General features: G+C 45.6%; 1 protein-coding gene across 2 annotated transcripts in view; it reads right to left on the bottom strand.

Annotated features, from left to right (window-relative positions):
- Positions 1-27,420, bottom strand: part of LOC138304169 (large neutral amino acids transporter small subunit 4-like) — a 310,553-nt gene that overhangs the window by 105,202 nt on the left and 177,931 nt on the right. For both annotated transcript variants that reach the window (XM_069243998.1, XM_069243999.1), the window contains one exon: positions 15,343-15,476. In XM_069243998.1, coding sequence (XP_069100099.1) covers positions 15,343-15,476 — 134 coding nt within the window. The remainder of the gene's footprint in view (positions 1-15,342; positions 15,477-27,420) is intronic.

Genomic DNA, 27,420 nt, shown 5'->3' with positions numbered 1-27,420 from the left:
TCTCACAGGGACATTTTCCGAAGGGGCATAGGAAGTGGAGCTGGGGCAGTTGATGGATGTAAAGGGTGACAAAGTGGGACAAAAGGATGACAATCAGGGTGGTCTAATTTCTTGGCAGGGGTCTTGGCATTGTTCTCTGTCTTTGTCCTGGATCTCAGGGACCGCTTGCGCAGTGGTTCTCCATCCGCAGTGGGTGGGGTGCTGGTGTCGTGGTCCTGTGGCGGTGCCTCCTGTCCACTAGCCCCGGCGGAGGTGGTGGGCAGTTCATCGTCCAGGCTAGTGTCAGGGGCCCCTTGTTGTGCCACAGTGTCCCTCCTGGTGTTCACGAGTTCCTTCAGCACCCCTACAATGGTGCCCAGGGTGGTATTGATGGCTTTGGGTTCCTCCCTGAACCCCAAATACTGTTCCTCCTGCAGCTGCCTGGTCTCCTGAAACTTGGCCAGTACCATTGCCATCGTCTCCTGGAAATGGTGGTAGGCTCCCATGATGTTGGAGAGGGCTTCGTGGAGAGTGGGTTCCCTGGGCCTGTCCTCCCCCTGTCGCACAGCAGCCCTCCCAGTTCCCACTGCCACTGCCCCCAGGTCCCTGCTGTTGTTGGGGTGGTGGGTTAGCCTGGGTTCCCTGTAGTGGTGGACACACTGCTGCTTGACGTGTCCTGGGGACAGAGGTGTGGGCCCACTGGGTGGGTGCTGTGCTGGTGTTTCCAGACGGGGGAGGCTCTGTTGTGGCTTGTGCCAGTGTGAGGGGAACCGACTGTCCCGAGGTCCCATATGGGCCGGGCTGGTCATCTAGATCCAGTTGGACAGAGCTGCTGTCATCACTGTGGGCCTCTTCTGTGGGGGGATTGGACATGTCTGGAACCTCCTGTCCAGTGACATTGGGTAGGGGTCCTGCAGGGGTGTAAAGGCATAATTATTGCATCTGTGTGTGCCATGGTGTGCAGTGGGTGGGTGACCCTGTACCCCAGTGCTTGCATTCCTGTGTAGGACCTTGTGTGCTAATTGTTTAGGGGTGTGTGTGGGTATGTGCAGTGGCCATGCATTGGTGATGGGTGTCCATGCTTTGGTGTTGCATGCAGGGCGTGGTGTGGGATGGGGGTAGTTTGTGATAGTGGGGTATATGTGAGGAGTTGGAGTGATGGGGTGAGGGCGAGGGTGGGGGTATGTGATAGCATACAGCTAGGGTGGGGGATGAAGTAGTTAAAGATTTGATTTACCAGAGTACATTCCTCCAGCTACTCCTGCGAGGCCCTCAGGATGCAGTATAGCCAAGACCTGCTCCTCCCATGTTGTTAGTTCTGGTGAGGAGGTGGGGGTCCACCGCCAGTCCTCTGAACCGCGATGTGGTGTCTTGAGACCACAGAACGTACCTTCCCCCGTAGGTCGTTCCACCTCTTCCTGATGTCATCCCTAGTTCTTGGGTGCTGCCCCACTGCGTTGAGCCTGTCCACGATTCTGCGCCATAGCTACATCTTCCTAGCTATGGTGGTGTGCTGCACCTGTGATCCGAATAGCTGTGGCTCTACCCGGATGATTTCCTCCACCATGAGCCTGAGCTCCTCCTCAGAAAACCTGGGGTGTCTTTGCAGTGTCATGGGGTGGTGTGGGTGATGTGTGAGGTGGTGTGTGTTGTGATGTGTGGGGTGATGTTTAGGGGTGTGTGGTGTTTTGTGCGTGAATGTGTATGTGTGATGGTGTTGTGTGCCTCTGTATGGTGGGGTTGTCTTTGCTGTTCTGTCTCTCTGTTCTTAATCTAAATTTCTGGCCGTAAGGGTTTGTGGGTGATGTGGGTGTGTGTTTTATATTGTATTGAGTGTGTGGGAGTGGTGTGTGTATGTGTATCAGGTGTGTGTATTTGGAATTGTCCAATGTGGTAGTGTTTTGTAAATGTGTGTGTATTTTGAGTGCATCGGTGTGAACCGCCAATGGAATACTGTGGTTGAAAGACCGCCGCGTGGACTCGTGGGTCGTGATAGTGTGGGCGTATTCCTGTTGGCGTGACGGTGTCGGTTTTGTTATCGCCAGTTTATCACTGACCTTTGGTGTGGCAGACTTGTGTGGGTGTCTGGATTTTGGCGGATTCCGAGCTGTGGGTCGTAATAGCTGTGGCGGAATTCTACGGCAGCGGCGATGTGTTGGCGGTCTTCTGCACGGCGGTAAGCGGCATTTACTGCCAATGTTGTAATGACCCCCTTAATCACTAACTTAACTAATTCAAGTAAGGATTTGAAAGTGTTGAAGGAACCAGGGGTTTAGGAGAAAGTTGGAAAAGGATTTGCTTCATTGGGCAGTTGGTTTAGTCAAATTTGGAATGGGGTATTATTAAAAATTGTATAGGGGATATTAATTGTGAATGCTTGTGTATTAGGATTATGGGGTATATGCAAATTATGGCAAAGGATAAAATTAAGGAGATCTAAAAACAATCAGAGGCGGGAAGAACAACCTAGGGGAAGAATCAATAGGGAAAATTTGAGAAGATGGCAAAATACGACAGAGACGGAACTGTAAAATGTTAATAAAGAAAGGTGTGATGACATATTAAGTCATCAGCGAAGGGACTGTTGAAGCAGATATGCTAATTAGAAAATTATTAATGGTGTTTATATGTTTTGACTAATGAAAAGTTTATAGAGAAATTAATCATAGAGAAAATAATGTGCACGTTTGAAAATGTGTCCTCGGGGCATGACAGCCACTTATACGAGATCATACTAATATAACAGAACTGTGAAATAATGAAAAATTTACAAGAATAATGTAGTAATATGTCATATTGAAATGTATAACCTATGTTTTACCCTAACTTGTAGTGCTAACTTAGCTGAAATGATGGCCTAGTTTCCTAGACCTCGCACAAGAGAGCTGGAATATTAACTGCGTTGCAAGAAGCTGCATGTATGTCTCAACCCTGAACTGCCCGATGTTAAAGTTGCTTAGCTAGACTTTTCTGCAATGTACCGACGGACAGGAGATGATGAAGACAATTTGATACAATTATGTGTAGAGCAGGCTAAATGTTCTTTCCCAGGACTTGAACAATGGAGGCACTGACTGAAGAGGAACATGCAACAATTTCGATACCTGAAAAGCTGGATGATGAGGACATCATATAGCGGACCAATCTGCATCTTGTGAAAGGACTGATATTAAAATTGGTAGATTTGGTAAACAAATACTATAGGTTAAAGTCATATCTGCTGACTGACTGACCAATTGGAAATTAGGGGGATGGATTGGGAGACCCTAATAAAAAGTAATGACGAGGGGCTAAAATTTCAGACACCAGGGGAGAATTGATGATGTCAGGAGACGCTGTTCGAGATTCTGTCGTTGGGCTCATACTCTGAGGGCCTGATGTATTGCTGATCCTTTGATGACCTGAAGACGAAGACTGACTTTGTTTTATCGCCAATTCAATATGGGTTTAGGCCTGGATTAGGTACAGTGGACCAGGCCCTAAATCTACATCTTATCCTCAGTAAATATGTAATTGTTAAAAGGGAACCTATCCATTTAGCATTCATAGACTTGTCTAGTGCATTTGATATGGTGAACAGAGCAAAATTGTGGGATATAACGGATACAATGGGGATTGAGCAAGATTTGCTCATTTTGATCAAACGCTTATATTCTGACCTTCATATTCTAATTCAGTATGGTCAACACGGTGAAAGGTCCCATCCTCTTGTTTCCACTCGAGGTGTCAGACAGGGCTGTACACTGGCACCTTTCTTGTTTTTACTGTACATAAACGGTTTGCATAATTGTTTGGTCCAAAATGGTAAGGATTTCCCAAGGATGAGTTTTAGACAATTGCCAATTTTATTATATGCCGATGATGCTGTTTTAATCGCCCGCACGGCCAATGGTCTACAGACTCTCTTGGATCTTTTTTTAACACATACACGAGAGCTGGATTTGAAAGTCAATTTTAAAAAATCACATGTTATAACCTGCGGTCCTAAAATTGCTCGTACCAGATGTTTTAGAATGGGGGGGAACACCCTGACTAAGGTAAAAGACTTTTGCTATCTAGGTCTGTATTTAAGTTCCACTCTGTCTTGGAAATCCCATCTGAATTTTAAGCTTCAACAATTGGTAAGAAATGTTGAGGCAATCTTCCGCTTTGCTCGCAGATTAGGGCATAGACCGGTCCATCAGATCCTCACGCTCTACAACTCTAAATGTGTTTCGGCGGCGATCTATGGGGGTGGCCTGTGGGGATATACCAGTCCAAACACTTTGCAGCTTGCAGAGAATAAATTCCTTCATCGGTTACTTATGGTACCTAGGAACATAGCGAACATTTTATTCCATGAGGAATTAGGAATCCGCTATATTACAGATTTGATAGATATTGCCCCACTTCTGCTATGGATAAAAGTATGGTCAAATCCGGCGGCTACTTTAACACATGATTGTGTAAAAGATTGTTTCTCATTATCAAACTGTAACAAAATTCCATGGCTAAATTTTGTTCACAATGGCTTCCGAAACTTGGATTTGGAGTTTATGTATTTTAAACCAGAGCTCCTGCCAGCTAATGCTAAAGAAATTGTTAAACTTCGACATAAAGAGTATGTGATGAATCTTAGATACCAAATGGCAGAGAAACTGAGCTCTTTTAATTCATATATACAAATTCTATCATCGGACTTGTTAGAACCCTATTTTGTTTGGTTCCCGACCCCTTCTTTATATTCTTTACTCGTATCTTTTAGATTTAATTTGATCCATTTTAGAGTGGCGTTCCCGATAAAATGTGTGTGGGAATAAACACTACCTCCATGCCCTTGTGATAACTTTTCAAAACAAAGTACCTGCCACTTTATTTTATTTTGTAAACTTTATTCAGTTCCCAGGAAATCTTTTTTATTACCCATTTTGCGCAATTTGCACACTTCTTCCCACAAAGAAGGATTGATTGGCATCCAAAGCCTCTCAACCAAACAAATTTGTATTTCTATTCTTAGTTTTATTAAATCCACTATCATTATTAGAAATCGATATGAATAGGTAATGTGACTATTTATTAAGAGAAATTAGGCATTGTCCTTTTACTATATTGTCTTATTGTTATATATGTTTCATAAATATTTATTTCTTACTGTTTTATTAAGCTTGGGTGGTAAGCTTAGATTTAATAGACTTATTTTTAATGAATGTCACAAGTACTGTATTTTACGATGATTTTTATGTATGCACGTTTACTTTTATGGCTAATCGCCGAATAAAGTTATTTTGACTTGACTTGACTTGACTGACTTTGTTGCTGATCCATTCTGTGGATAGGTAGCTATAAAAATGTGATTAATTGTGTCTTTTCTTCTAGGTACCAACTGCGCTGATTATAGATTCTCACTTACAAAGGTGTTTTCCAAATTCATGTTTTCTCTAAATAGTTTTGCATGAAGTCCCACATGCTAATGCTAATCTTGGTTAGGTAGGCTTTTGAGGGTGACGTTGACAGTGACAAATGACTGACGAGCTGTCTGCTGAACTCTGCTATTGATGCAGAGCCCAGCTAACAATTACCACATAAATGATTCCACAAACATATTAGAATATGATAAGGTGTTCTAAATTCAAAAACGTGTATGCATTGACCATGCCAACACACCATGGAAGGCAGGAGCTGCAAGGTGAAATTTAGTAGTCAGTGTGTGCAATCCCCAGCTGCCACCCTGCCAAGCCTCACATAATCGTCAGTGGGTCCAACCAGGTGCCAGTATGGCCAGTGCTTGGCCTGATGTGGCTGCGCCCCCACTATCCGACTTACTCAGACACTCTAATTTACCTAAACCAGCGGTTGAAGTGCTAATGCTAATGCATGTTGACCTCTGGTTTAGTTCACCTACAGTGTCGGACAGTGCCCCCAGGGATGATAATGTGAGGCTTGGGTGGCAGCGAGGGATTGCATGCACACTGCACTTTGAAATTTAAACAGAACTTCCTATTTTAAAATATGCGCATTGCTCAATCACAAGGCACACCACACAGCAGCACTTACCTACTTCTTCTTGTGCTGACAGTGCTGTATGTATGTGTTTTCAGTACAGGCTGAGAGTGATCAGAGGTTTGTTGAGTGCAGGGTGTGGATGGGCCTCAGGCCGTGGCTCACACGAGGACTGCCGGTTAGCTGGGCTTCCCACATACCACCATGGGGAGGGGAGTCGGCAGCAAGACAGGACTATTAGTCTCACTCTCACTGACAGTGAAGTCACAGCCTGGGCCTGATCAGCCACGAAGTCCATTGCCAAACTTGTTGCTGTGTCACTGACAAATTTAAAAATGTAATTTCGAAAGGAACAAAATAAGGGGTTCAATTTGTCATAGAAATTATGGTCAGTGCTGGAACCAAATCAGGACACATTTTAAGTAGGTTCTTAAATATATTCCTTTTCTATTTCATTAAAACATTCTGACATGCAGACTGAAGCATGCACTTTCAACAACAGCAGCAGACTGCCAGATACCTCCCTGGTGATCAGCAGCTTGCAGTGCTCTAATGAGCAACTAGAGTGCTAACATTCTGAATTTATGCCAAAAGTGTGACACCTTTGAACACCATCTTGATGGAATTGAAGTCAAAAACTGAAAGCATTTTCTACTGAGGATACTTCAGTACATGAGGAGATTAGAGAGCTTGATAACAATTAAGCCTCCCAAGAAGGCCACCAGAGAAAATAGGGCCCAAATGTAGCACAAATATCACCCAAATGTAGCCCAAGTGTAGCTCAATGACAGATATGTTCAAAACACTTAGGCCCATATTTATACTTTTTTGCACCACATTTGCATAATTTGTTTACGCAAATGCGGTGCAAACTTAACTCTGTATTTATATTTTGACGCTAGACACGCCTAGCATCAAAATATTGGAGGTTGCACCATTTTTTAAATGCGTGAACCTATCTTGCGTCAATGAGATGAAAGTTAGGCGTTTCCATCCGAAAAATGGTGCTATCCCCATAGCGCCATATTTATCCCCCTGTGCTAAAATGACACACGGCTGGGAGGCGGGCTAAATAATGGTGCTTAGCACCATTATTTAACTCCTGAGTCAGACCAGCGTTAGGGGACCTGTGGTCCACAGGTGCCCTCCCCAAGACCAGGAACATCCCCACACCCACCAAAGGGACACCGGAAGGAGGGGGACCCCCAACCCAGGTAAGTAGGGTGAGTATTCGTAAGTATGTTATTTTTTTTATTAAAGTGCCATTGGGGGCCCTAACTTGGGGCCCCGTGCATGGCACAGGGTGCAATGGTCATGCTCAGGGGACAGCAAGATGTAGGTAAAACCATATAAAAGTTGGTTAGTTCATGTCTTGCTTTTCACAGTTCAAATCTAGAGTAACACATCCAATCAGTTTGTTACATCCAATGGAAGTTTATTTTGAATGTAAGGATGAAGATTCATGTGAGGTACATGGGAGATGAACAAACGCCAGAAAAGAACAAACGCCGACACGTGTTTCGCCCCCTAATGGTATTTTTACCTGGGGCTTTCTCAAGGCTGTGGGAAATACAAAAGCATGTGGAAACCAAATATTCTTCTTATCAAAAGGTGAAAAAAAAGACTGTGATCAAACACTTGTCCCCTTGGCTGGCCATTGGGGTGGTGGTCATGGCTCCTGTCTTTACTAGGACAGGAGTAATGTTTTTGGTGGTTGTGCACCAGGAAATGGTGCTAGTCTGGTTAGAGGCATTTTTTTGCCTCTAACCAGGCTAGCGTCATTTTTTGGAGCAAAACCTCCTCCTTCCCTAGCGCCACCCTCCCCCGGCTTTTCGTCATTTTAGTTTACGCTAGCCCATGCTGAGCGCCGGCTTGCGCCATTCCATTAATTTGGCACCCTGGCTGGTGCTCAGGAATGGCGCAAGCTGGCGCAAAACGTTTTGGTGCAAATCTGCGGAAATGCAGTTTTGCACCAAGAAGTATAAATTCAGACCCAAATTTCTTTGTATTTTTTATAGTTTTATATAGCACAGACTTGACCCGAAGGTACTGGAGTGCTTTAGCTAAGCATCAGTTAAATCTCACAAGGACACATTCATTTTGGTTTTAGGCATGGGAAGGTTAAGTGATATGCCCAGAATCACAGGATGTTGAGCTGATGCTGAACCTTGAACCTGGTTTCTCAGTTGCAAAGTCTGCAGCTCTGACCGTAATGCCACATCCTCTCCCCTAAGTGACACCTATAACAAGTGATTACCTAGATTAAAAAACATAAAGAAACCAAATAATTTAAAAGTGCTTTGTCAGTATTTGGGAACTGAGACAATACTTCCTCATTTTCGGTTTTTAGAGCACTAACTATAATTTCTATGAAAATAAGACTGCCTCATTTTCATAATTTCTAAAGGAAATGTTTTAGGTGTTACAGTTTTGATTACATCAAGATGATCACAGGCATGCCACACTTTTATAATAAATATAGAATGTTAGCAATCTAGTTGTTCATCAGACTACTGTGGTGTGGCAGAGGTCAGGGATGAGGGTGCAAAAGCAACAAGTTGACCACAATGGCAGACGGGCAGAGCTGTGGCACCACAACCGACCATGGAGGGTATGGTAAAGGGAGGCAGGGGCAACAAATCAACCATGCAGGATAGACAATAGAGGCTGTGGCATATAACAGACCATTGAGGGCAGAAGAAAGAGGCAGTGGCAGTAGAACCACACATGCCAACCGACCCAGTTCAGGCAGGAGACTCCCTATGTTTAGGAATGGCAGTAGGAATGAGATAGGGACATGGACTTGGATAACAGAGGGCAGGAGGGGGTTGGGCAGAGGCACCAAACTTGCCTTACAGGGCAGATGTCAGGAGTTGCAACCGCATAATACACCACACAGGGCAAGAGGGAAAGCAGTGCAACACAACAGACCTTGGAAAGCAACAGGGAAGGGACAGGTGCACATGGATAGCAGAGAGCATAGGGGAAATAGGCAAGGGAATCAAGCAGACAATACCGGACAGACAAGAGGGACAGTTGCAGCATAACGGCATGAAGGGCAGGAGAGAGTGGCCAGGGGAACAACAACAGAACAAACAAGGCAGGAGGAAGGGGATAGGGGCCTGCCCATGGGAGATGGAAGGCAGGGGGCAAGAGCAGCAAGCTGACCACGAAGGGCATGTGGTATGAGCACTGGAAGCACAACACACCTTGGAAGGCAAATGTGAGACTATAATGGCATACACGCAGGAAATGGAGGGAAGATGTCAGGGATCAGGGGCAGTGAGCTGACCACACAGGGCAGTTGGGAGGGGCTGTGGCAGTACAGAAGACCATGCATGGCAAGCAGGAGAGGTAGTGGCAGCACAATGGTCATGGTGGGCAAGGGGGAGCATGCAGGGGCATGCACAAAGGACCATGTAAGACGGAAGGGAGGGTTAGGAACTGGACACAGACAAGAGAGGGCAGGGTAAGGGGCTTCACAACAGACCACACAGGGCAGGCAGGGGGAGCAGTTGCAGCACAACAGAGCATGGAAGGCAGAAGGGAGTGGCAGCAATATGGACCATGAAGGACAGGAGGGAAGGGCTAGGGGCTTGGAACTTGGTCAGGCAGAGTAGAGGTGGCATGGAGAGGTGGCAGATATCTGACCATGCTAGACAAGTGGGAGGGGCATTGGCAGCTCAACAGAAAACTCAGAGTAGATAGCAGGAGCAGTGGCAGTTTGAAGGAAAATAGTGGCCAAAAAGGAGGGAGCAGGGGCATACACACAGACATCAGAGGGCAAGGGAAGGAGGGTAGGGGCAGCAAGCTAAGCATAGAGGCTAAGCAGTATGGCAATGATGGGGCATAGAAATGGGTAATGAAGGAAAGGAGGAGTGGGCAGGGACATCAAGGTAAAAGGAGGGCAGTGGCAGCACATGGAGAGGGAAGAGCAGAAGGGAAGGTGCTGATGCATGGACAACAGAGGGTAGAGAGGAGTCGGATGGGGCAGCAAGCTAACTGTTCAGGGCAGGTGGGAATGACAGTGCAGAACAACGGACACACAGGGATGAAATGAGGGAGCAGGGGCATAAACTTGGACAATGGATGGCAAGAAGGAGCGGGGGCAGGAGCAGCAAGCCCCCCCACACTGTGCTTTGCAATGGGCATCTTACGTAATATTACAAAAACCTTGAAATTCACTGAAAAAAAAAACAAAGGTTACAGGGACATTATAGTTAGGAAATAGAGTAAAAAGCCTTAGAAATTCACTAAAACAACCACACGTTACAGGGACATTGTAGTTGGATTCAGATTTTACACACACACACAAAACCATAGAAATTCAGCTGTTAGAGTTATTTAAAGTAATTATGACTTGTGCCCTAAAGTAACTATAACTCGTGAGAGAAATTGGGAGAAATTTAAGAAGGGGTTTAGGGAGCAAAAGGTTACTGCAAACCCCACCTACAAAAGAGTAAGCCTATTGCTATTCACAAGCTGCACTACTAATGTTATTACAGCCCTAAAGGTGTTCTGACCAACAATCCACAAACGAGACTGTGGGAAACCTTTACCCCTCTCTGCTCCTCCAGCTAGCCTTGGGACTCGTAAATCGGAACCTAGTGTCTTACATGTGTTATGTCCATTGCAAGCACACGCAGACACACACACAAACCTCAGAGCACACTCATACACATTTGCAGCCTGAGATGTACTGCCCCTTTGCACAAGCATCTTTTCTTCCCAATGTACTCACACTACACTGCAAGCTATCTCCTACATGCGGTACCAGCTCACGGATCCACGGTTATCCCCATGCGCACTCGTATTCATGCACTCTATTTCCTGATGCACTGTACCATCTCAAAGGCACACATGTATCCCAACTTGGACACACACCCACATGCGCCACATCATAATGCATTGAACCTTTCCAAAGGCACACATACATCACTATGCTGCACACAATCAAATGCAAGCCAAGGGTGAGTTATGCATACAGCAGTGGAACTTTACCTGGGGGCAGGGTGGTCAGGATGCGTTACTCCCATGACACAGGGAAAAAAGGCCTGTTCACTCCACTGATCACTAAAAACTAAAAACACTGTATGCTGCCACCACTGCACTTGTGCTACATAACTCTCAGTGACGGGAGTAGTCTTCCACCACTTGAGGATGGATAGTTGGGCATGCCTCCGGGTCTAAGAAAACCATAGTCCACGAGACAGTCGTAGGTCATTGTGAACATGCATAATCCATGTTCGCTCATGGTCAAGAATCATTAACAAGGCTCCTGATATCGCTCCAGCTTGTATACGTCTATCACCATGTGACAAATTGTTCCGTCTCAGCAAAATAACATCCAATAGGAAATACTGTCAAATCAATTCAATTATTTTGACATTTAAAATATGTACAAATACAGTTTAATGTTAAAAAAGTAAAGATAACTATTAAAGATGTATTTTAAAAATTAATAATAAACTTAATTTTTAATAAAAATTGAATTAAATATTTAAACAATTATTATCACAATTTCAAATAAATTAATTCAACGTAACGTTAAAAAAAAGTGAATACATTCTAAATAATAATATACATGTTTATGTAAGTGGAATTGTTTTAGTTATCCTTTTCCAAATATTTATACAATACAATATATATGATTTAAATGATGCACATTTAATTGAATGATATAATTTGATGTGCTGTTACATTTTATTTAATTAGTCCTAGGTTAATAATACTCTGAATTATTTGATATGTAAATTGTTTTATTAAACTATGGCCCGTATTTATACTTTTTGACGCTAAACTGCGCTAACGCAGTTTAGCGTCAAAAAAATTTGCGCCGGCTAACGCCATTCTGAAGCACCATGCGGGTGCCGTATTTATTGAATGGCGTTAGCCGGCGCAAGCAGACCGGCGCTGCCTGGTGTGCGTGGAAAAAAAACACGTACACCAGGCAGCGCCGGCGTAGGGAAAAATGGCGTTAGGGCGTCTTAAAAATGGCGCAAGTCGGGTTGACGCTAAAAAATCGTCTTAACCCGATTTGCGCCATTTTAAACAACGCCCAGACGCCATTTACATGACTCCTGTCTTAGTAAAGACAGGAGTCGTGCCCACTTGCCCAATGGCCATGCCCAGGGGACTTATGTCCCCTGGGCATGGTCATTGGGCATTGTGGCATGTAGGGGGGCACAAATCAGGCCCCCCTATGCCAAAAAAAATATATAAAAAAAAAAAAATGTATACTTACCTGAACTTACCTGAATGTCCCTGGGGTGGGTCCCTCCATCCTTGGGTGTCCTCCTGGGGTGGGCAAGGATGGCAGGGGGGGTCCCTGGGGGCATGGGAGGGCAGCTGTGGGCTCATTTTGAGCCCACAGGCTCCTTAACGCCTACCCTGACCCAGGTGTTAAAAAGTGGCGCAAATGCGGGGTTTTTTGACCCGACCACTCCCGGGCGTGATTTTTGCCCGGGAGTATAAATACGACGCATTTGCGTCGCCGTCATTTTTTTAGACGGGAACACCTTCCTTGCATCTCATTAACGCAAGGAAGGTGTTCACGCTAAAAAATGACGCTATTTGCCCATACTTTGGTGCTAGACGCGTCTAACGCCAAAGTATAAATATGGCGTTAGTTTTGCGCCGAATTTGCGTCGAAAAAAACGACGCACATTCGGCGCAAACGGAGTATAAATATGCACTTATGTTTTTAAAGATTAATAAACTGTAATATTTTCCCTTTACTTATCCATTGGGAGATCTAGGACACAATGTGGGAGGTAATCAACTACGTGTGGCATTTTACAAGTAGCAAATGGACGCTCATAAATTCTGTTGGAGGAGGCTCCACCAGCGGGTGTAGACTTGTAATTCTACATTTAAGTGTAAATCAACGCTCAGAAATGATTAGCAACAAAAATGTGTAGACTCCCGGCTACGTGTAATAGTAAATATACACATTAGAAAATCTACACTTGTACATTTACCTTTGTTAATAGGTTTCTTTTGGATGGGGACTCTGCCTCGGTCTCAGGGAACCCTCTTTTGGTGAAAATCGGGCTGGCTTTGACCCGAATGGTAGGTGGTATCTTGACGTTGAATTTAAGATTGTGAAGCCACTTCTGCCAGTTGTTTTTACTTATGTAGGTTACTAGCAGGGAGCTCTGTACTACCATCCACGAAGATGTAATTTTACGGCAGATGTAATGGCCCATAAAAGCTTTGTTCTTGCTCTGGACTTTGCTTGAGTATTTAAGTTAATTGCATTTTTTGTGTATGAGCGCACAACTAGCTCTTTTCTGCTGCATGCACTGCCTTAACGGTGAAGGGTCTTCCAGTGGTTCTGTTCAGTGTCAATAACATGCCAGAAACACGGGGAGATGGTTTGCCTGCTCATACATCTTTGTTGCTGCACTACCTACATCCAGTCACTGGGTGGCACTATGATACCAAAAAATAATATTGCAGTTGAAGGAAACAAGCACTGGCAAAGCCAATAGTTCTCAACAATGCAAAATGTATTGGCTTTGTCAATAATTTGTAACCATGTTGCACAGCAGCCCACCTGGTGTGGAGCATGACTAAAAGTGTCAAAAAAAGAAGCTGGCGGCTTCATAGTGCCTTTTAAAGCTTTCAACCATGCTGCACAGCAGCCACGCAGCTGTACCGCACAGCTGGAAAACACTGAAAAGCTAAATAGTAAAGCTACTTGGCTTTATCAATGTTTTCTTAGCCACGTTGTGCAGCTGCGTGGCTGCAGTGCAATATGATTGAAAGTCTAAAAAAGGTCTATAAAGCAGGCACATTGACAGCGTCATAGCACATTTTTTTAACTTTAAGCCATGCTACAGAGCAGCAGCGATGCTGTACGACTTAGCCCCAAAAAATTGACAACGCATTTCCGAGACTTATTGTCTTGCCAATGCTTATTACCGATGTCATCATGCCAGTTTTCCTAAGGAGTAGGCTGACCACCAGAATACTCTTCCTCGGTTGAAGAGGGAATTAGGGTAAAGGGTCCTGTGACCCTGTGTGGTTGGCGCAGTAGCTGGGTGGCCCCTGGGTTTGTGGCAATGAAACACACACATTTGAGATAAGGAAACTTTCATGGGCATGAATGGTCCACAAGCTCTGCCAAATCTGTTTATGGCTTATACAAGCCCTGCAAGTCGCTGAAACCTTACTGCCAAGTACAGAACCGCCTACAGAATGGACTCAATGTATGGTGCTACAAATTCTCCTCAGGGATATGTACTCTGAGGGTGTAGCAGTATGACAGGAGCATCGTCCTCATTGCCACAAGGAAAGCCTTAGCACAATTCTTGAACTGTTATATTATATTGCAGATCACAAGTGCAGTGCAGAATTGAATATGCAGGGCTAGATCGGCAAATTGATATGTTTTTGTGATGTAATTATATATATTCATCTTAGAATCAGTGTATATAGAGTAAGATATACTTCACAGGCTTCAGTTGTATTTCTTTCTGAACGTCTGCATTTTTTTCATTAAAAGTATATTGCATAAGCATTTTGCAAATAATTTTTCTTACTAAAGGATGGTCACAAATTGTATGTCTTGTAAATCATTGCGTTCTAATTTTGTTATAGTTAAAAGGAATCACAGAGAAGTGCAGACACCATAGCAGGCCTAGCCAAAGCTGACATCCTGAGATTCTGGACAAATTACTTACTATCCCAGTGCTTAAAAAGAATTAATTTAGACGTGTTTAATGCAACTGGCGCACATGTAAAGCGCTGCAATGCCTTCAAGTCTGGTCGACTGAGCACTATATAAAATGCCAAAGAACCTCAATCTCAAACAGAGAGGCCGATGGACAGTAATTAAGTTAAATCAATCTCTACCTGGTCAAAGCTCCACAGAATGAAAGGGAAAGGATGCAGGAATTGATACTTCACGCTTGCTGCCAAATTAGAAGACATCAAAGAAGAGTGATAATGATGTCAACGAATGGTAAGTAATCAGCGGGCTAAAAGCCACTCCTATCCCCATATTTATACTTTTTTAGCGCCGCATTTGCGTCATTTTTTTTACGCAAAATCGGGGCAAACGTACAAAATACAACTGTTTTGTACGTTTGCGCCGATTTTGCGTCAAAAAACGACGCAAATGCGGCGCAAAAAAGTATAAATACGGGCCAAAGGTAGCCAAACAATGGTCCATGCTCGGCTCGACCTAAAAAGGGAAGCATGCCCTAAACGTTTTAGTCTATTCTTACTTCATTGAAACAGTCGCAATGCAAAAATGCAGTTTCCTCCAATTATTATTTTCCTTCACTAGTCAGCGTATTCTAAGCTGCGTAGTGCCCGGCCTAGTGTTTGGTGGAGAAGCCTTGTCCGCCCTTACAATGCAGCCTGGCCCCCTCTTACCTGTAGCTGCCCTCTTTTCCTGCAGTGCAGGGCGGGATGGACCAAGAGAAGAAGCAGTTCATGAACACGAGGAAGGAGAGCCCTCCGTAGGCCAAGGTGATATCGATGAACGAGATACCGGCGGAGTACAGCACCTGGTGAGATAAGGGCGAAGGCGAAAGGTCAAAGAACAAGCGAAAGGGGTATGTAAACGGTCTAAAAGTGCTCACCCCTTTTAGAAGTTGCCTTTTGTTTCCATATCACAGGACGAGAGTCCAAAGTCTTTGTCTGTTTCTATATATGTTTTCGTGTTGAAACTCTTCATTCTAACACTGCCTGGGCATATATTCATTTTTCTCCATATATTCCCCTGTGCCACATATCTTTTCTTTTCCTGGTGTGTAAGTCTCAGATATTTAAGTTACCATATCCAAACATTTTAAGTTACCATAACCAAATACTTCCCTTCCTGCAGTTAAAACTCGGATCCTCTTTCTCGACCCATAGTCCAAGATCACCCAGCAAGAGGGGCCATGTCCACCTATTGTTTGAATTGTCCATGCATGCGCTGGGCCAGTTACTATGTCTTGTGAAAAGCGCCTTCTGGTACAGCAGTGATGCTGCACGGTCTCCTTAAGAAGAAGCTCTTCTTGTCAACCGAGCTAATATGATGTCTTGATGGACCCCTTCCTCCAGACAGACAATCCATTTTAAAAGAGAGTTTCTCTTATTTCAAGAGGACAATTACACTAGCACACCTAGACGCACAACTGCGCCAACGCAGTTGTGCGTCAAAAAATTTAACGCCATTCCAAAGCGCCATGCGGGCGCCTTATTTATTGAATGACGTTAGCCGGCGCAGCTGACTGGTGTGCGTAAAAAAAAATGACCCACACCAGGCAGCGCCGGCGTAGGGGAAAATGGAGCTTGGGCGTCAAAAAATGGGGAAGTCAGGTCTGAGGCAAAATATTGGCCTCAACCCGATTTGCGCCATTTTTTTTTACTCTCAACCCCCATTGAAATGACTCCTGTCTTAGCACAGACAGGAGTCATGTCCCCTTGCCCAATGGCCATGCCCAGGGGACTTATGTCCCCTGGGCATGGTCATTTGGCATAGTGGCATGTAGGGGGGCACAAATCAGGCCCCCCTATGCCACAAAAAAAATAAAATAATACTTACCTGAACTTACCTTAAGTTCCCTGGGATGGGTCCCTCCATCCTTGGGCGTCCTCCTGGGGTGGGCAAGGGTGGCAGGGGGTGTCCCTGGGGGCATGGGAGGGCACCTCTGGGCTCCTTCCGAGCCCACAGGTCCCTTAACGCCTGCCCTGACCAGGCGTTAAAAAATGACGCAAAAGCGGCTGGACGTCATTTTTTAAGGCCCGCCCACTCCTGTGCGTCATTTTTGCACGGGAGTTTAAATAAGGCGCACATGCCTTGGAGTAATTTTTTAGAAGGGAACGCCTACCTCTCATATCATTAACGCAAGGTAGGTGTCCACGCAAAAAAATGACGCAAACTCCAAGATCTTTGGTGCTAGACGGGTCTAACGCCAAAGTATAAATATGGAGTTAGCTTTGCGTCTGATTTGCGTAAAAAAAAACGACGCAAATCCGGCGCAAACAGAGTATAAATATGCCCCCTAGTGTATTCCATGCTTTACACCTAAAGGGAGAAAGGGCTACAGGGATCTGCACACCCCTGTCGATGCACAATAGTCTCAGCCAGCATAGACTACTCGTCCTATCCTTTCTCATTCAGAGGCGTATTTATCATTGTGTTGAGTCGCCCTTGCATCACTTAAGGGGTGCAAGGGCGATGCATCAACAAAACTCAGTTTTATCAGGTCACACAAGGCCAGTTTGCATGGCCCTGCATGGCTTGATTAATGCAAATTGCTGCCTTGCGTTACTCTGCTGAGGGAGCCATTACATTGGTGGAGCATGTGTGTTCCTACGCATCCACCCGTGGATTATGGCGCATTCCGGATTTACTATCACTGGTAAATCTGGGAATGGTGTCAAAATCCTACACTTTCCCAGTATAGGCTTAACAAGGAGAAATATTTGTATTTCTCCTCGTTGTTTCCTCTTTCTAAGTGTGCTGCATTCTGTAGCACACTTAGAAAGAGGAAAATGCCTCTGAGGATTGTTTTTGTGCGGTTGGATCTGTTGCTGTCGCTGGCACTAGGCCCAACCACACAAATGGCACAGCATTTTTACCGGCACAAGTGGAGCAATGCTAGTTGGTAGAAATTTTGTAGATTCCTGCAGATTCTGGAAGTTTCTGTCACAGAAATGTGAGGAAAATATCTGTTTTTATTTAACGTTTGAGGTTTGCAGGGCATTACCGGTAAGAAAATGGCGTGGGATACATGCAAAGCACACAACCCTGGACTCCACAGATGTCTGGTGTTCATAACTGTCTGGGTCTACTAGTGTAGGAAAGTACCATCTTGCCTGGCATGTTACCCCCATATTTCACTGTATATATGTTGTTTTAGTGTATGTGTCACTGGGACCCTGCCAGCCAGGGCCCCAGTGCTCATAAGTGTGCCCTGTATGTGTTCCCTGTGTGATGACTAACTGTCTCACTGAGGCTCTGCTAACCAGAACCTCAGTGGTTATGCTCTCTCTGCTTTCTAAATTGTCACTAACAGGCTAGTGACCAATTTCACCAATTCACATTGGCATACTGGAACACCCTTATAATTCCCTAGTATATGGTACTGAGGTACCCAGGGTATTGGGGTTCCAGGAGATCCCTATGGGCTGCAGCATTTCTTTTGCCACCCATAGGGAGCTCTGACAATTCTTACACAGGCCTGCCACTGCAGCCTGAGTGAAATAACGTCCACGTTATTTCACAGCCATTTACCACTGCACTTAAGTAACTTAGAAGTCACCTCTATGTCTAACCTTCACCTGGTGAAGGTTGGGTGCTAAGATACTTAGTGTGTGGGCACCCTGGCACTAGCCAAGGTGCCCCAACCTTGTTCAGGGCAAATTCCCCGGACTTTGTGAGTGCGGGGACACCATTACACGCATGCACTATACATAGGTCACTACCTATGTATAGCGTCACAATAGTAACTTCGAACATGGCCATGTAACATGTCTAAGATCATGGAATTGTCACCCCAATGCCATTCTGGCATTGAGGAGACAATTCCATGATCGACCGAGTCTCTAGCACAGACCCGGGTACTGCCAAACTACCTTTCCCGGGGTTTCACTGCAGCTGCTGCTGCTGCCAACCCCTCAGGCAGGTTTCTGCCCTCCTGGGGTCCAGCCAGGCCTGGCCCAGGAAGGCAGAACAAAGGACTTCCTCAGAGAGAGGGTGTTACACCCTCTCCCTTTGGAAAAAGGTGTTAGGGCTGGGGAGGAGTAGCCTCCCCCAGCCTCTGGAAATGCTTTGATGGGCACAGATGGTGCCCATCTCTGCATAAGCCAGTCTACACCGGTTCAGGGTTCCCCTAGCCCTGCTCTGGCGCGAAACTGGACAAAGGAAAGGGGAGTGACCACTCCCCTGACTTGCACCTCCCAGGGAAGGTGCCCAGAGCTCCTCCAGTGTGCTCCAGACCTCTGCCATCTTGGAAACAGAGGTGCTGCTTGCACACTGGACTGCTCTGAGTGGCCAGTGCCAGCAGGTGACGTCAGAGACTCCTTCTGATAGGCACTTACCTGTGTTACTAGCCTATCTTCCTTCCTAGGTAGCCAAACCTCCTTTTCTGGCCATTTAGGGTCTCTGCTTTGGGGAATTCTTTAGATAACGAATACAAGTGCTCATCAGAGTTCCTCTGCATCTCTCTCTTCACCTTCTGCCAAAGGATCGACCGCTGAATGCTCAGGACGCCTGCAAAACCGCAACAAAGTAGCAAAGACGACTACTGCAACCTTGTATCGCTGATCCTGCCGCCTTCTCGACTGTTTCCTGGTGGTGCATGCTCTGGGGGTAGCCTGCCTCCTCTCTGCACCAGGAGCTCTGAAGAAATCTCCCATGGAACGACGGAATCCTCCCCCTGCAACCGCAGGAAACAAAAGACTGCATCACTGGTCCTCTGGGTCCCCTCTCAGGACGACGAGCGTGGTCCCTGGAACTCAGCAACTCTGTCCAAGTGACTCCCACAGTCCAGTGACTCTTCAGTCCAAGTTTGGTGTAGGTAAGTCCTTGCCTCCCCACGCTAGACTGCATTGCTGGGTACCGCGTGATTTGCAGCTGCTCCGGCTCCTGTGCACTCTTCCAGGATTTCCTTCGTGCACAGCCCAGCCCGGGTCCCCGACACTCTAACCTGCAGTGCACAACCTTCTGAGTTGTCCTCCGGCGTCCTGGGACTCCCTTTTGTGTCTTCGGGTGAGCTCCAGTTCACTCCTCTTCCAAGTGCCTGTTCCGGTACTTCTGCAGGTGCTGCCTGCTTCTGTGAGGGCTCCCTGACTTGCTGGGCGCCCCCTCTGTCTCCTCATCCAAGTGGCGACATCCTGGTCCCTCCTGGGCCACAGCAGCATCCAAAAACCCTAACCGCGACCCTTTCAGCTAGCAAGGCTTGTTTGCAGTCTTTCTGCGTGAGAACACCTCTGCAAGCTTCTACACGATGTGGGACATCCATCCTCCAAAGGGGAAGTTTCTAGCCCTCTTCGTTCTTGCAGAATCCACAGCTTCTACCATCCGGTGGCAGCTCCTTTGCACCCTCAGCTGGCATTTCCTGGGCATCTGCCCATTCTCGACTTTGTCGCAACTCTTGGACTTGGTCCCCTTGTTCCACAGGTACTCTCGTCCGGAAATCCACTTTGGTTGCTTTGCTGGTGTTGGTCTTCCTTGCAGAATTCCCCTATCACGACTTCTGTGCTCTCTGGGGAATATAGGTGCACTTTACACCTACTTTTCAGGGTCTTGTGGTGGGCTATTTTTCTAACCCTCACTGTTTTCTTACAGCCCCAGCGACCCTCTACAAGCTCACATAGGTTTGGGGTCCATTCGTGGTTCGCATTCCACTTTTGGAGTATATGGTTTGTGTTGCCCCTATACCTATGTGCTCCTATTGCAATTCACTGTAACTTTACATTGCTTGCATTACTTCCTTTTGCTATTACTGCATATTTTTGGTATTGTGTACATATATCTTGTGTATATTTGGCATCCTCATACTGAGGGTACTCACTGAGATACTTTTGGCATATTGTCATAAAAATAAAGTACCTTTATTTTAAGTATATCTGTGTATTGTGTTTTCTTACGATATTGTGCATATGACACCAGTGGTATAGTGGGAGCTTTGCATGTCTCCTAGTTCAGCCTAAGCTGCTCTGCTATAGCTACCTTCTATCAGCCTAAGCTGCTAGAAACACCTCCTCTACACTAATAAGGGATAACTGGACCTGGTACAGAGTGGAAGTACCCCTTGGTACCCACTACAAGCCAGGCCAGCCTCCTACAACTAGTTGTTCAACATGGCAAGTGGGATGATACTACGAGTCAGCCAAACTCTCCTGCCCCATTTGTAAAAACAACACCCAAAAGAATGAAATAGGCTTGTGCTTCCATTGGGGTGAGATGCTTCCGCAGGGGAGCAGAAAGACTGTTTCTCAATTTTTGAAGGGGTAGGGGCATGCCCATGCTGACAGCCCCCATTCCTACAAATTAAAACAAAACAAAAAGTAATCCCTGGTGTCTAGTGAGCTTTCTTCCCTCCCCCTGGATGGGCAGGTGGGGGTAATTGCCCCATCTGCCCCTCAAGGGTGAGCAGAGAGACTGTTTCACCATTTTTATGGAGGTGTGGCCATGGCCATGCCCATGTTGGGCAGCCCCACCCTACAAAAAAGTAACTCTTGGTGTGTCTAGTGGGATTTATGTCCCCCTTGGGGGGGGAAGGTGGGGTGATTGCTCCATCTACCCCCAGGAGGGGCAGAAACACTGTTTCACCATTTTTATGGAGGTGGGAGCATGCCCATCGCCTACAAAAAAAAGTTAGCTGGAATGTCTAGTGGGCTTTTTGCCCTGGAGGGGTGGTAGGTGGGGGTAGTTACCCCATCTTACCCCATGGGAGCAGAAAGACTTTCCCCCCATTTTTATAGAAGTAGTGGCATGGCCATGCCCATGCTGGGCAGCGCCACCCCTACAAAAAAGTAATCCCTTGTGTCTAGTGGGCATTCTGCCCCCCTCCCATGGGGGCAGATGGAGTCATTGCCCCCAAGGAGGTAGAAAGACTGTTTTTCTTTCGGGGGAGGCATGCCTATGCCCAGGATGGCCAGCCCCCACCCCTACAAATAAAAAAAAGTAATCCCTGGTGTCTAGTGGGCTTTCTGCCCCAACCCCCACAAGGGGGGTAGACAAAGGTAATTGCCCCCATTCTTTCTTCCGGGGGGCAGAAATATTATTTCCTTTTATTTGGGGAGTGGCATTGTCATGCCAATCTTGGGCAGCCCCCAATCCTACCAATCAAAAAACAAAGAGCAATCCCTGGTGTTTTGTGGACTTTCTGTCCGCTCCGTCCACCCTGGGGCACAGGTGGGGGTAATTCTCCCCGTCTGTCCCCGGGTGGCAGAAAAGCTTTTTATTTTTTTTTGGGTGATGTGGGTGCATGGACATGTCCACGTTGGGCAGCCATCACCCCTAAAAATAAAGAACAAATCCCTGGTGTCTAGTGTTTTTTTTGCTCCCTTTGGGGACAGATTAGCCTAAAATATGGGCAATTTGCCCCCGGAGAAAATATATCCCCAATTATAGGGAGCGGCCCTAGCCTAAGGGGCCATCCCCACAACTAAAATAAATCCCTGGTATCTAGTGAAGTGCAACCCTTCTTGGGGATCGCCCTCCTTTGGTGATCTCCAAGCAGGGAGCCACCTGGGAAAGGTACCACTGGAAAGGGGAGATTCTCCCCTTTATAATGATACCTCACTCATCTAAAGTGGTGTGGGGGGGGCCGACATAACCCCCATGCACCGATGCAGTGAAAGTGAGCCGATCGGTTCATTTCACTTTCATTTTCATTGAAAGTATATCAGCGCGCCATGCGTGCCGATCATCATTTCAATGAAAGTACTGAAATGCCCTCGGGAGCTGGGGAAGCTCTACCTCAGCTCCCGAGGCTATTTTTAGGTACAGGAAACCCCTCTGGTACCCGTACCGGAGGAATTTCCTGTCTCGTGTGCCAAGATGGCTCAGAGCAGCCCTGCACACATGAACACTGTCTGCGAGGACGGCTTCTGCGCACACAAGTGATTAAAGAAAAAATTGCCAGTTAAAACTTAAAAAAAGGTTAAGTAAAAGCTAGCATCCTCTCTAGTTCGTTAATGTGTATTTTTAAAAGGAAACTATGCAAGTGGGAAAAAAGGGCAGCTCACTTTCAGAAAGACAGCATGACAATGGCCATTGTTCTGCTACTCGAACAAACAGTGAGGTATCAGGCTGAGTGCCAAAATGAGGAATATGATCCCTTAAGCAGATCAATATCAGAAATCCACAAATGAATAATCTTCCATGTGGTTCTTGGTCAAGACTCCCATCACTGGCAAAAGTCCAAGGTATCTCTTTTTGAATCTGCTTATAACATAGAACAGTGAGTCTTTGCACCCAGGTACCCATTTGAATGGATTTAAGGGGAGAGCACTATCAATGAGTTGAACAAGTGCATTTTGTTACACCTTTCCGTCAACAGCACTGATCCCAAAAATGATTTGGGAGTTAAACTGGTTATCCTGGAATTCATGGTTGTTTGTTGATTGCTCCACCTATCGGAGTAAACAAGCAAACTATAGATTTCCCTGCAGGCCAAACCTTCTTTCCACAGTTCAAGTCAAGACAGCACACTGCAAATGGCAGTCACTGATCTGGGTAGTCTGGCACATGATCCTTTCCAAAATGGTTAGTTACATTTACCTCCGGATTGAATGACAATTCTTAAAGAAGCAAATCTTTGTTCCATCAAAATATTATATAAATGCAGGTTTAAGAGAATCTGCATCTTTTATTTGGAAACGTATCTTAGGACTTTGATGTCAAGAAGAAACAGTATTGCTCTACGTCCTGTATTTGGGTGGGAATTGTCTTCAAAAGAGCCTCACTTAGTGATTTCCAGCACTTTTTGGAAAAATCCTTTCTGTTCCTCCTTCGTTTTCCGACTGAAAAAAGTTTTTAAGGTTCTTAAAATCATTCTTCCAGTCAGAAATCCTTTTCAAAGCCTAATGTCTTGCTCTTCAAAGCTATGCATACTTTGTAGCACTTATCCTTGAAAGCAGCATTCCTAGTTGCCATCACATTAGTGGGTAGGTTCAGTGAGTTGAAAGCCCAGTCCTCAAATCACTACTACACAATACTCTACTTGAATAAAGTGATTCTGTAGATCCGAGTGATGTTAGATTTGTATATTACTCAAAGTATATTGCTTCCTAATTGTTTTAAATCTATCATCTCTAGAAAAAGGATCTTGCCAATTTTTTGGAAAAGGGCTCTCGAATACTGCCAAGATAGGATTAAATAGATTGAAAATTTCAGGCAATTGCTTGCTGATTATTGTACCATCAAATTAGCTTTAACAACTTCCAGGCAGTACATACCCTGACTCATCATAGTTTTCATAGTTTTTCCCTAATCAATTTTAATAGGTCGCTTTAAGCTTCTGCCTTCTACCACTTTTGTCTTTTAACCCAACAGGTATTTAGATACTTTCTAAATGTCCTTTCTGGAACAGTATTATCCTGGGTACATTGTTTTTACTGATATAGCAAGTTTGGTGTTCTCATTTATCCTGTTACCTGAATGGTGTAATAGGACCTCCCCCCTTCATTTCCCTAATTTACATTAATAGGTCGCTTTAACCTACTGACGTCTACCAATTCTGGCATTTACTCCAGCAGGTATTTCAATACTAATGTCCTTTTCAGCAATATTTTTATCCCGGGTGTTTGTCCTTTTGATATAGAAAGTCAGATGCCTCATTTGTTTTGTTTAACTAGTCACAGATCATCTGAATATGGCCCTGCTGTTAATCAGTACTTTCCTCAATTTATGTGTTACTTTGTTTCCGGTCAGCAATTTTTAGATTATGCATTTGAATTTCACTGGAGTTATGAGGCATTTTACCCCGCCTATCGTATAAATTCTCCCCTTGTAAGATCTTTTAATTTCTGGATTTCCATTTCAAGGTGGCAGAACCATACATGATCACCATCAGCTCCTGTAGTCAGGTTATTGAATCTAAGATAGGACTTTGAATATCCCTGATATAAGCCCTGAACCAAATATGGCACCCGCTGACAACGTCGTCAAGTTCTGCTGTTTTGTTCAGGATTCAGCCTGGGATGAATGTAAGTTGATTGTCTGCCCACTTTCTTTTGTATTGGTCCTTTGGTTTGTTTGGCTTCCCAGGTCTAGGATTCACACTGCCTGGATTTCTACACATATAATTATGTATTTTATTTTGGTTCACTTGGTGGTCCAGGGCTTTTATTACATGTCTTTGGCCCCCTTCTCTTTCATCATGCTTATGTATGTCTGTGGTTAACACGGCTAGTCAGGCGGCTAACTCCTGCCTGCTTTGCCAGGCATTAATATGCCGTAATAAATATTATATCTGTACCCTGGTCCGTGTATATGGGCTTCTGCTTTGCTGGGCATTAGGATTCCTTAATAAATGTTATACCCTGGTTTGCAACACTAAGGATATGGGCTTCTCTATGAGACACCTTGTTTAATAAAGGCCTCACCGTGACCGGTTTTCTTTGTGAGCATGTGCAGCACTAGTTTTGTGCCCTTTACGGGAATAATACTGCTCTATTTCAATACCGATTGATATAAATTCCATGATGCCATATGTGTCCTTCTGCTGATGGGACTGACCTCTTGACTCTTAGATTATACCGTTTTTACCTGTCATTCAGTTGAATGGATATATTTCAAGATGCATCATACTTCGCACAATGTAGGTAACAAATGAACAAATGGGCTCTTATTGTTAACGCACAGATGGCTGCTAGGGCATGATGTACATTATTATATATATATATATATATATATATATATATATATATATATATATATATATATATATATGTTTTTCTAGATATGACTTGGATGGTTTACTTGCCTTATTTGATGTGAATTTGGAAATGAAAGACTTTATCAAGGGACTGCATCACTTAAGAAGAAGTTGAACTGTACAAATGCAAAAACAACAAGTGATGGACGGAATGCTGAACATTGTCAAACATTCACCCCCAGTCACAGATCTGGGTTTAATCCATCGTTTTTTTGCTGCCCATGCCATTCCAGTTTGGACCCAGCCATATGCAAATCAGTCTTGACCCTGTTCCCCATGGGAACAGTCCAGCCCGAACTGCTAGGCCAGGTCTTCCCTGGACTGGAAACAAGCATCCTGGGACCGGTTTCGGGGTTTCACCCCTCATCAGCCAGGCTAGCTTGAATCCAGTGGCATGGGAAGCACGGGACCCATGTCTGGGCATACCCTTCCCACTTAGGGCGACAAATGCAAAAACAACAAGTGATGGACGGAATGCTGAACATTGTCAAACATTCACCCCCAGTCACAGATCTGGGTTTAATCCATCATTTTTTTGCTGCCCATGCCATTCCAGTTTGGACCCAGCCATATGCAAACAGTCTTGACCCTGTTCCCCATGGGAACAGTCCAGCCCGAACTGCTAGGCCAGGTCTTCCCTGGACTGGAAACAAGCATCCTGGGACCGGTTTCGGGGTTTCACCCCTCATCAGCCAGGCTAGCTTGAATCCAGTGGCATGGGAAGCACGGGACCCACGTCTGGGCATACCCTTCCCACTTAGGGCGACAAATGCAAAAACAACAAGTGATGGACGGAATGCTGAACATTGTCAAACATTCACCCCAGTCACAGATCTGGGTTTAATCCATCGTTTTTTTGCTGCCCATGCCATTCCAGTTTGGACCCAGCCATATGCAAATCAGTCTTGACCCTGTTCCCCATGGGAACAGTCCAGCCCGAACTGCTAGGCCAGGTCTTCCCTGGAGTGGAAACAAGCATCCTGGGACCGGTTTCGGGGTTTCACCCCTCATCAGCCAGGCTAGCTTGAATCCAGTGGCATGGGAAGCACAGGACCCACTTCTGGGCATACCCTTCCCACTTAGGGCAACAAATGCAAAAACAACAAGTGATGGACGGAATGCTGAACATTGTCAAACATTCACCCCCAGTCACAGATCTGGGTTTAATCCATCGTTTTTTTGCTGCCCATGCCATTCCAGTTTGGACCCAGCCATATGCAAATCAGTCTTGACCCTGTTCCCCATGGGAACAGTCCAGCCCGAACTGCTAGGCCAGGTCTTCCCTGGACTGGAAACAAGCATCCTGGGACCGGTTTCGGGGTTTCACCCCTCATCAGCCAGGCTAGCTTGAATCCAGTGGCATGGGAAGCACGGGACCCATGTCTGGGCATACCCTTCCCACTTAGGGCGACAAATGCAAAAACAACAAGTGATGGATGGAATGCTGAACATTGTCAAACATTCACCCCCAGTCACAGATCTGGGTTTAATCCATCATTTTTTTGCTGCCCATGCCATTCCAGTTTGGACCCAGCCATATGCAAATCAGTCTTGACCCTGTTCCCCATGGGAACAGTCCAGCCCGAACTGCTAGGCCAGGTCTTCCCTGGACTGGAAACAAGCATCCTGGGACCGGTTTCGGGGTTTCACCCCTCATCAGCCAGGCTAGCTTGAATCCAGTGGCATGGGAAGCACGGGACCCACGTCTGGGCATACCCTTCCCACTTAGGGCGACAAATGCAAAAACAACAAGTGATGGACGGAATGCTGAACATTGTCAAACATTCACCCCAGTCACAGATCTGGGTTTAATCCATCGTTTTTTTGCTGCCCATGCCATTCCAGTTTGGACCCAGCCATATGCAAATCAGTCTTGACCCTGTTCCCCATGGGAACAGTCCAGCCCGAACTGCTAGGCCAGGTCTTCCCTGGAGTGGAAACAAGCATCCTGGGACCGGTTTCGGGGTTTCACCCCTCATCAGCCAGGCTAGCTTGAATCCAGTGGCATGGGAAGCACAGGACCCACTTCTGGGCATACCCTTCCCACTTAGGGCAACAAATGCAAAAA

The sequence above is a fragment of the Pleurodeles waltl genome, chromosome 7, assembly GCF_031143425.1.
Source record: "Pleurodeles waltl isolate 20211129_DDA chromosome 7, aPleWal1.hap1.20221129, whole genome shotgun sequence".
NCBI classification, from domain to species: domain Eukaryota; kingdom Metazoa; phylum Chordata; class Amphibia; order Caudata; family Salamandridae; genus Pleurodeles; species Pleurodeles waltl.
Note: the sequence above shows the minus strand (reverse complement) of the source record. Positions and strands in the feature narration are given on the sequence as shown.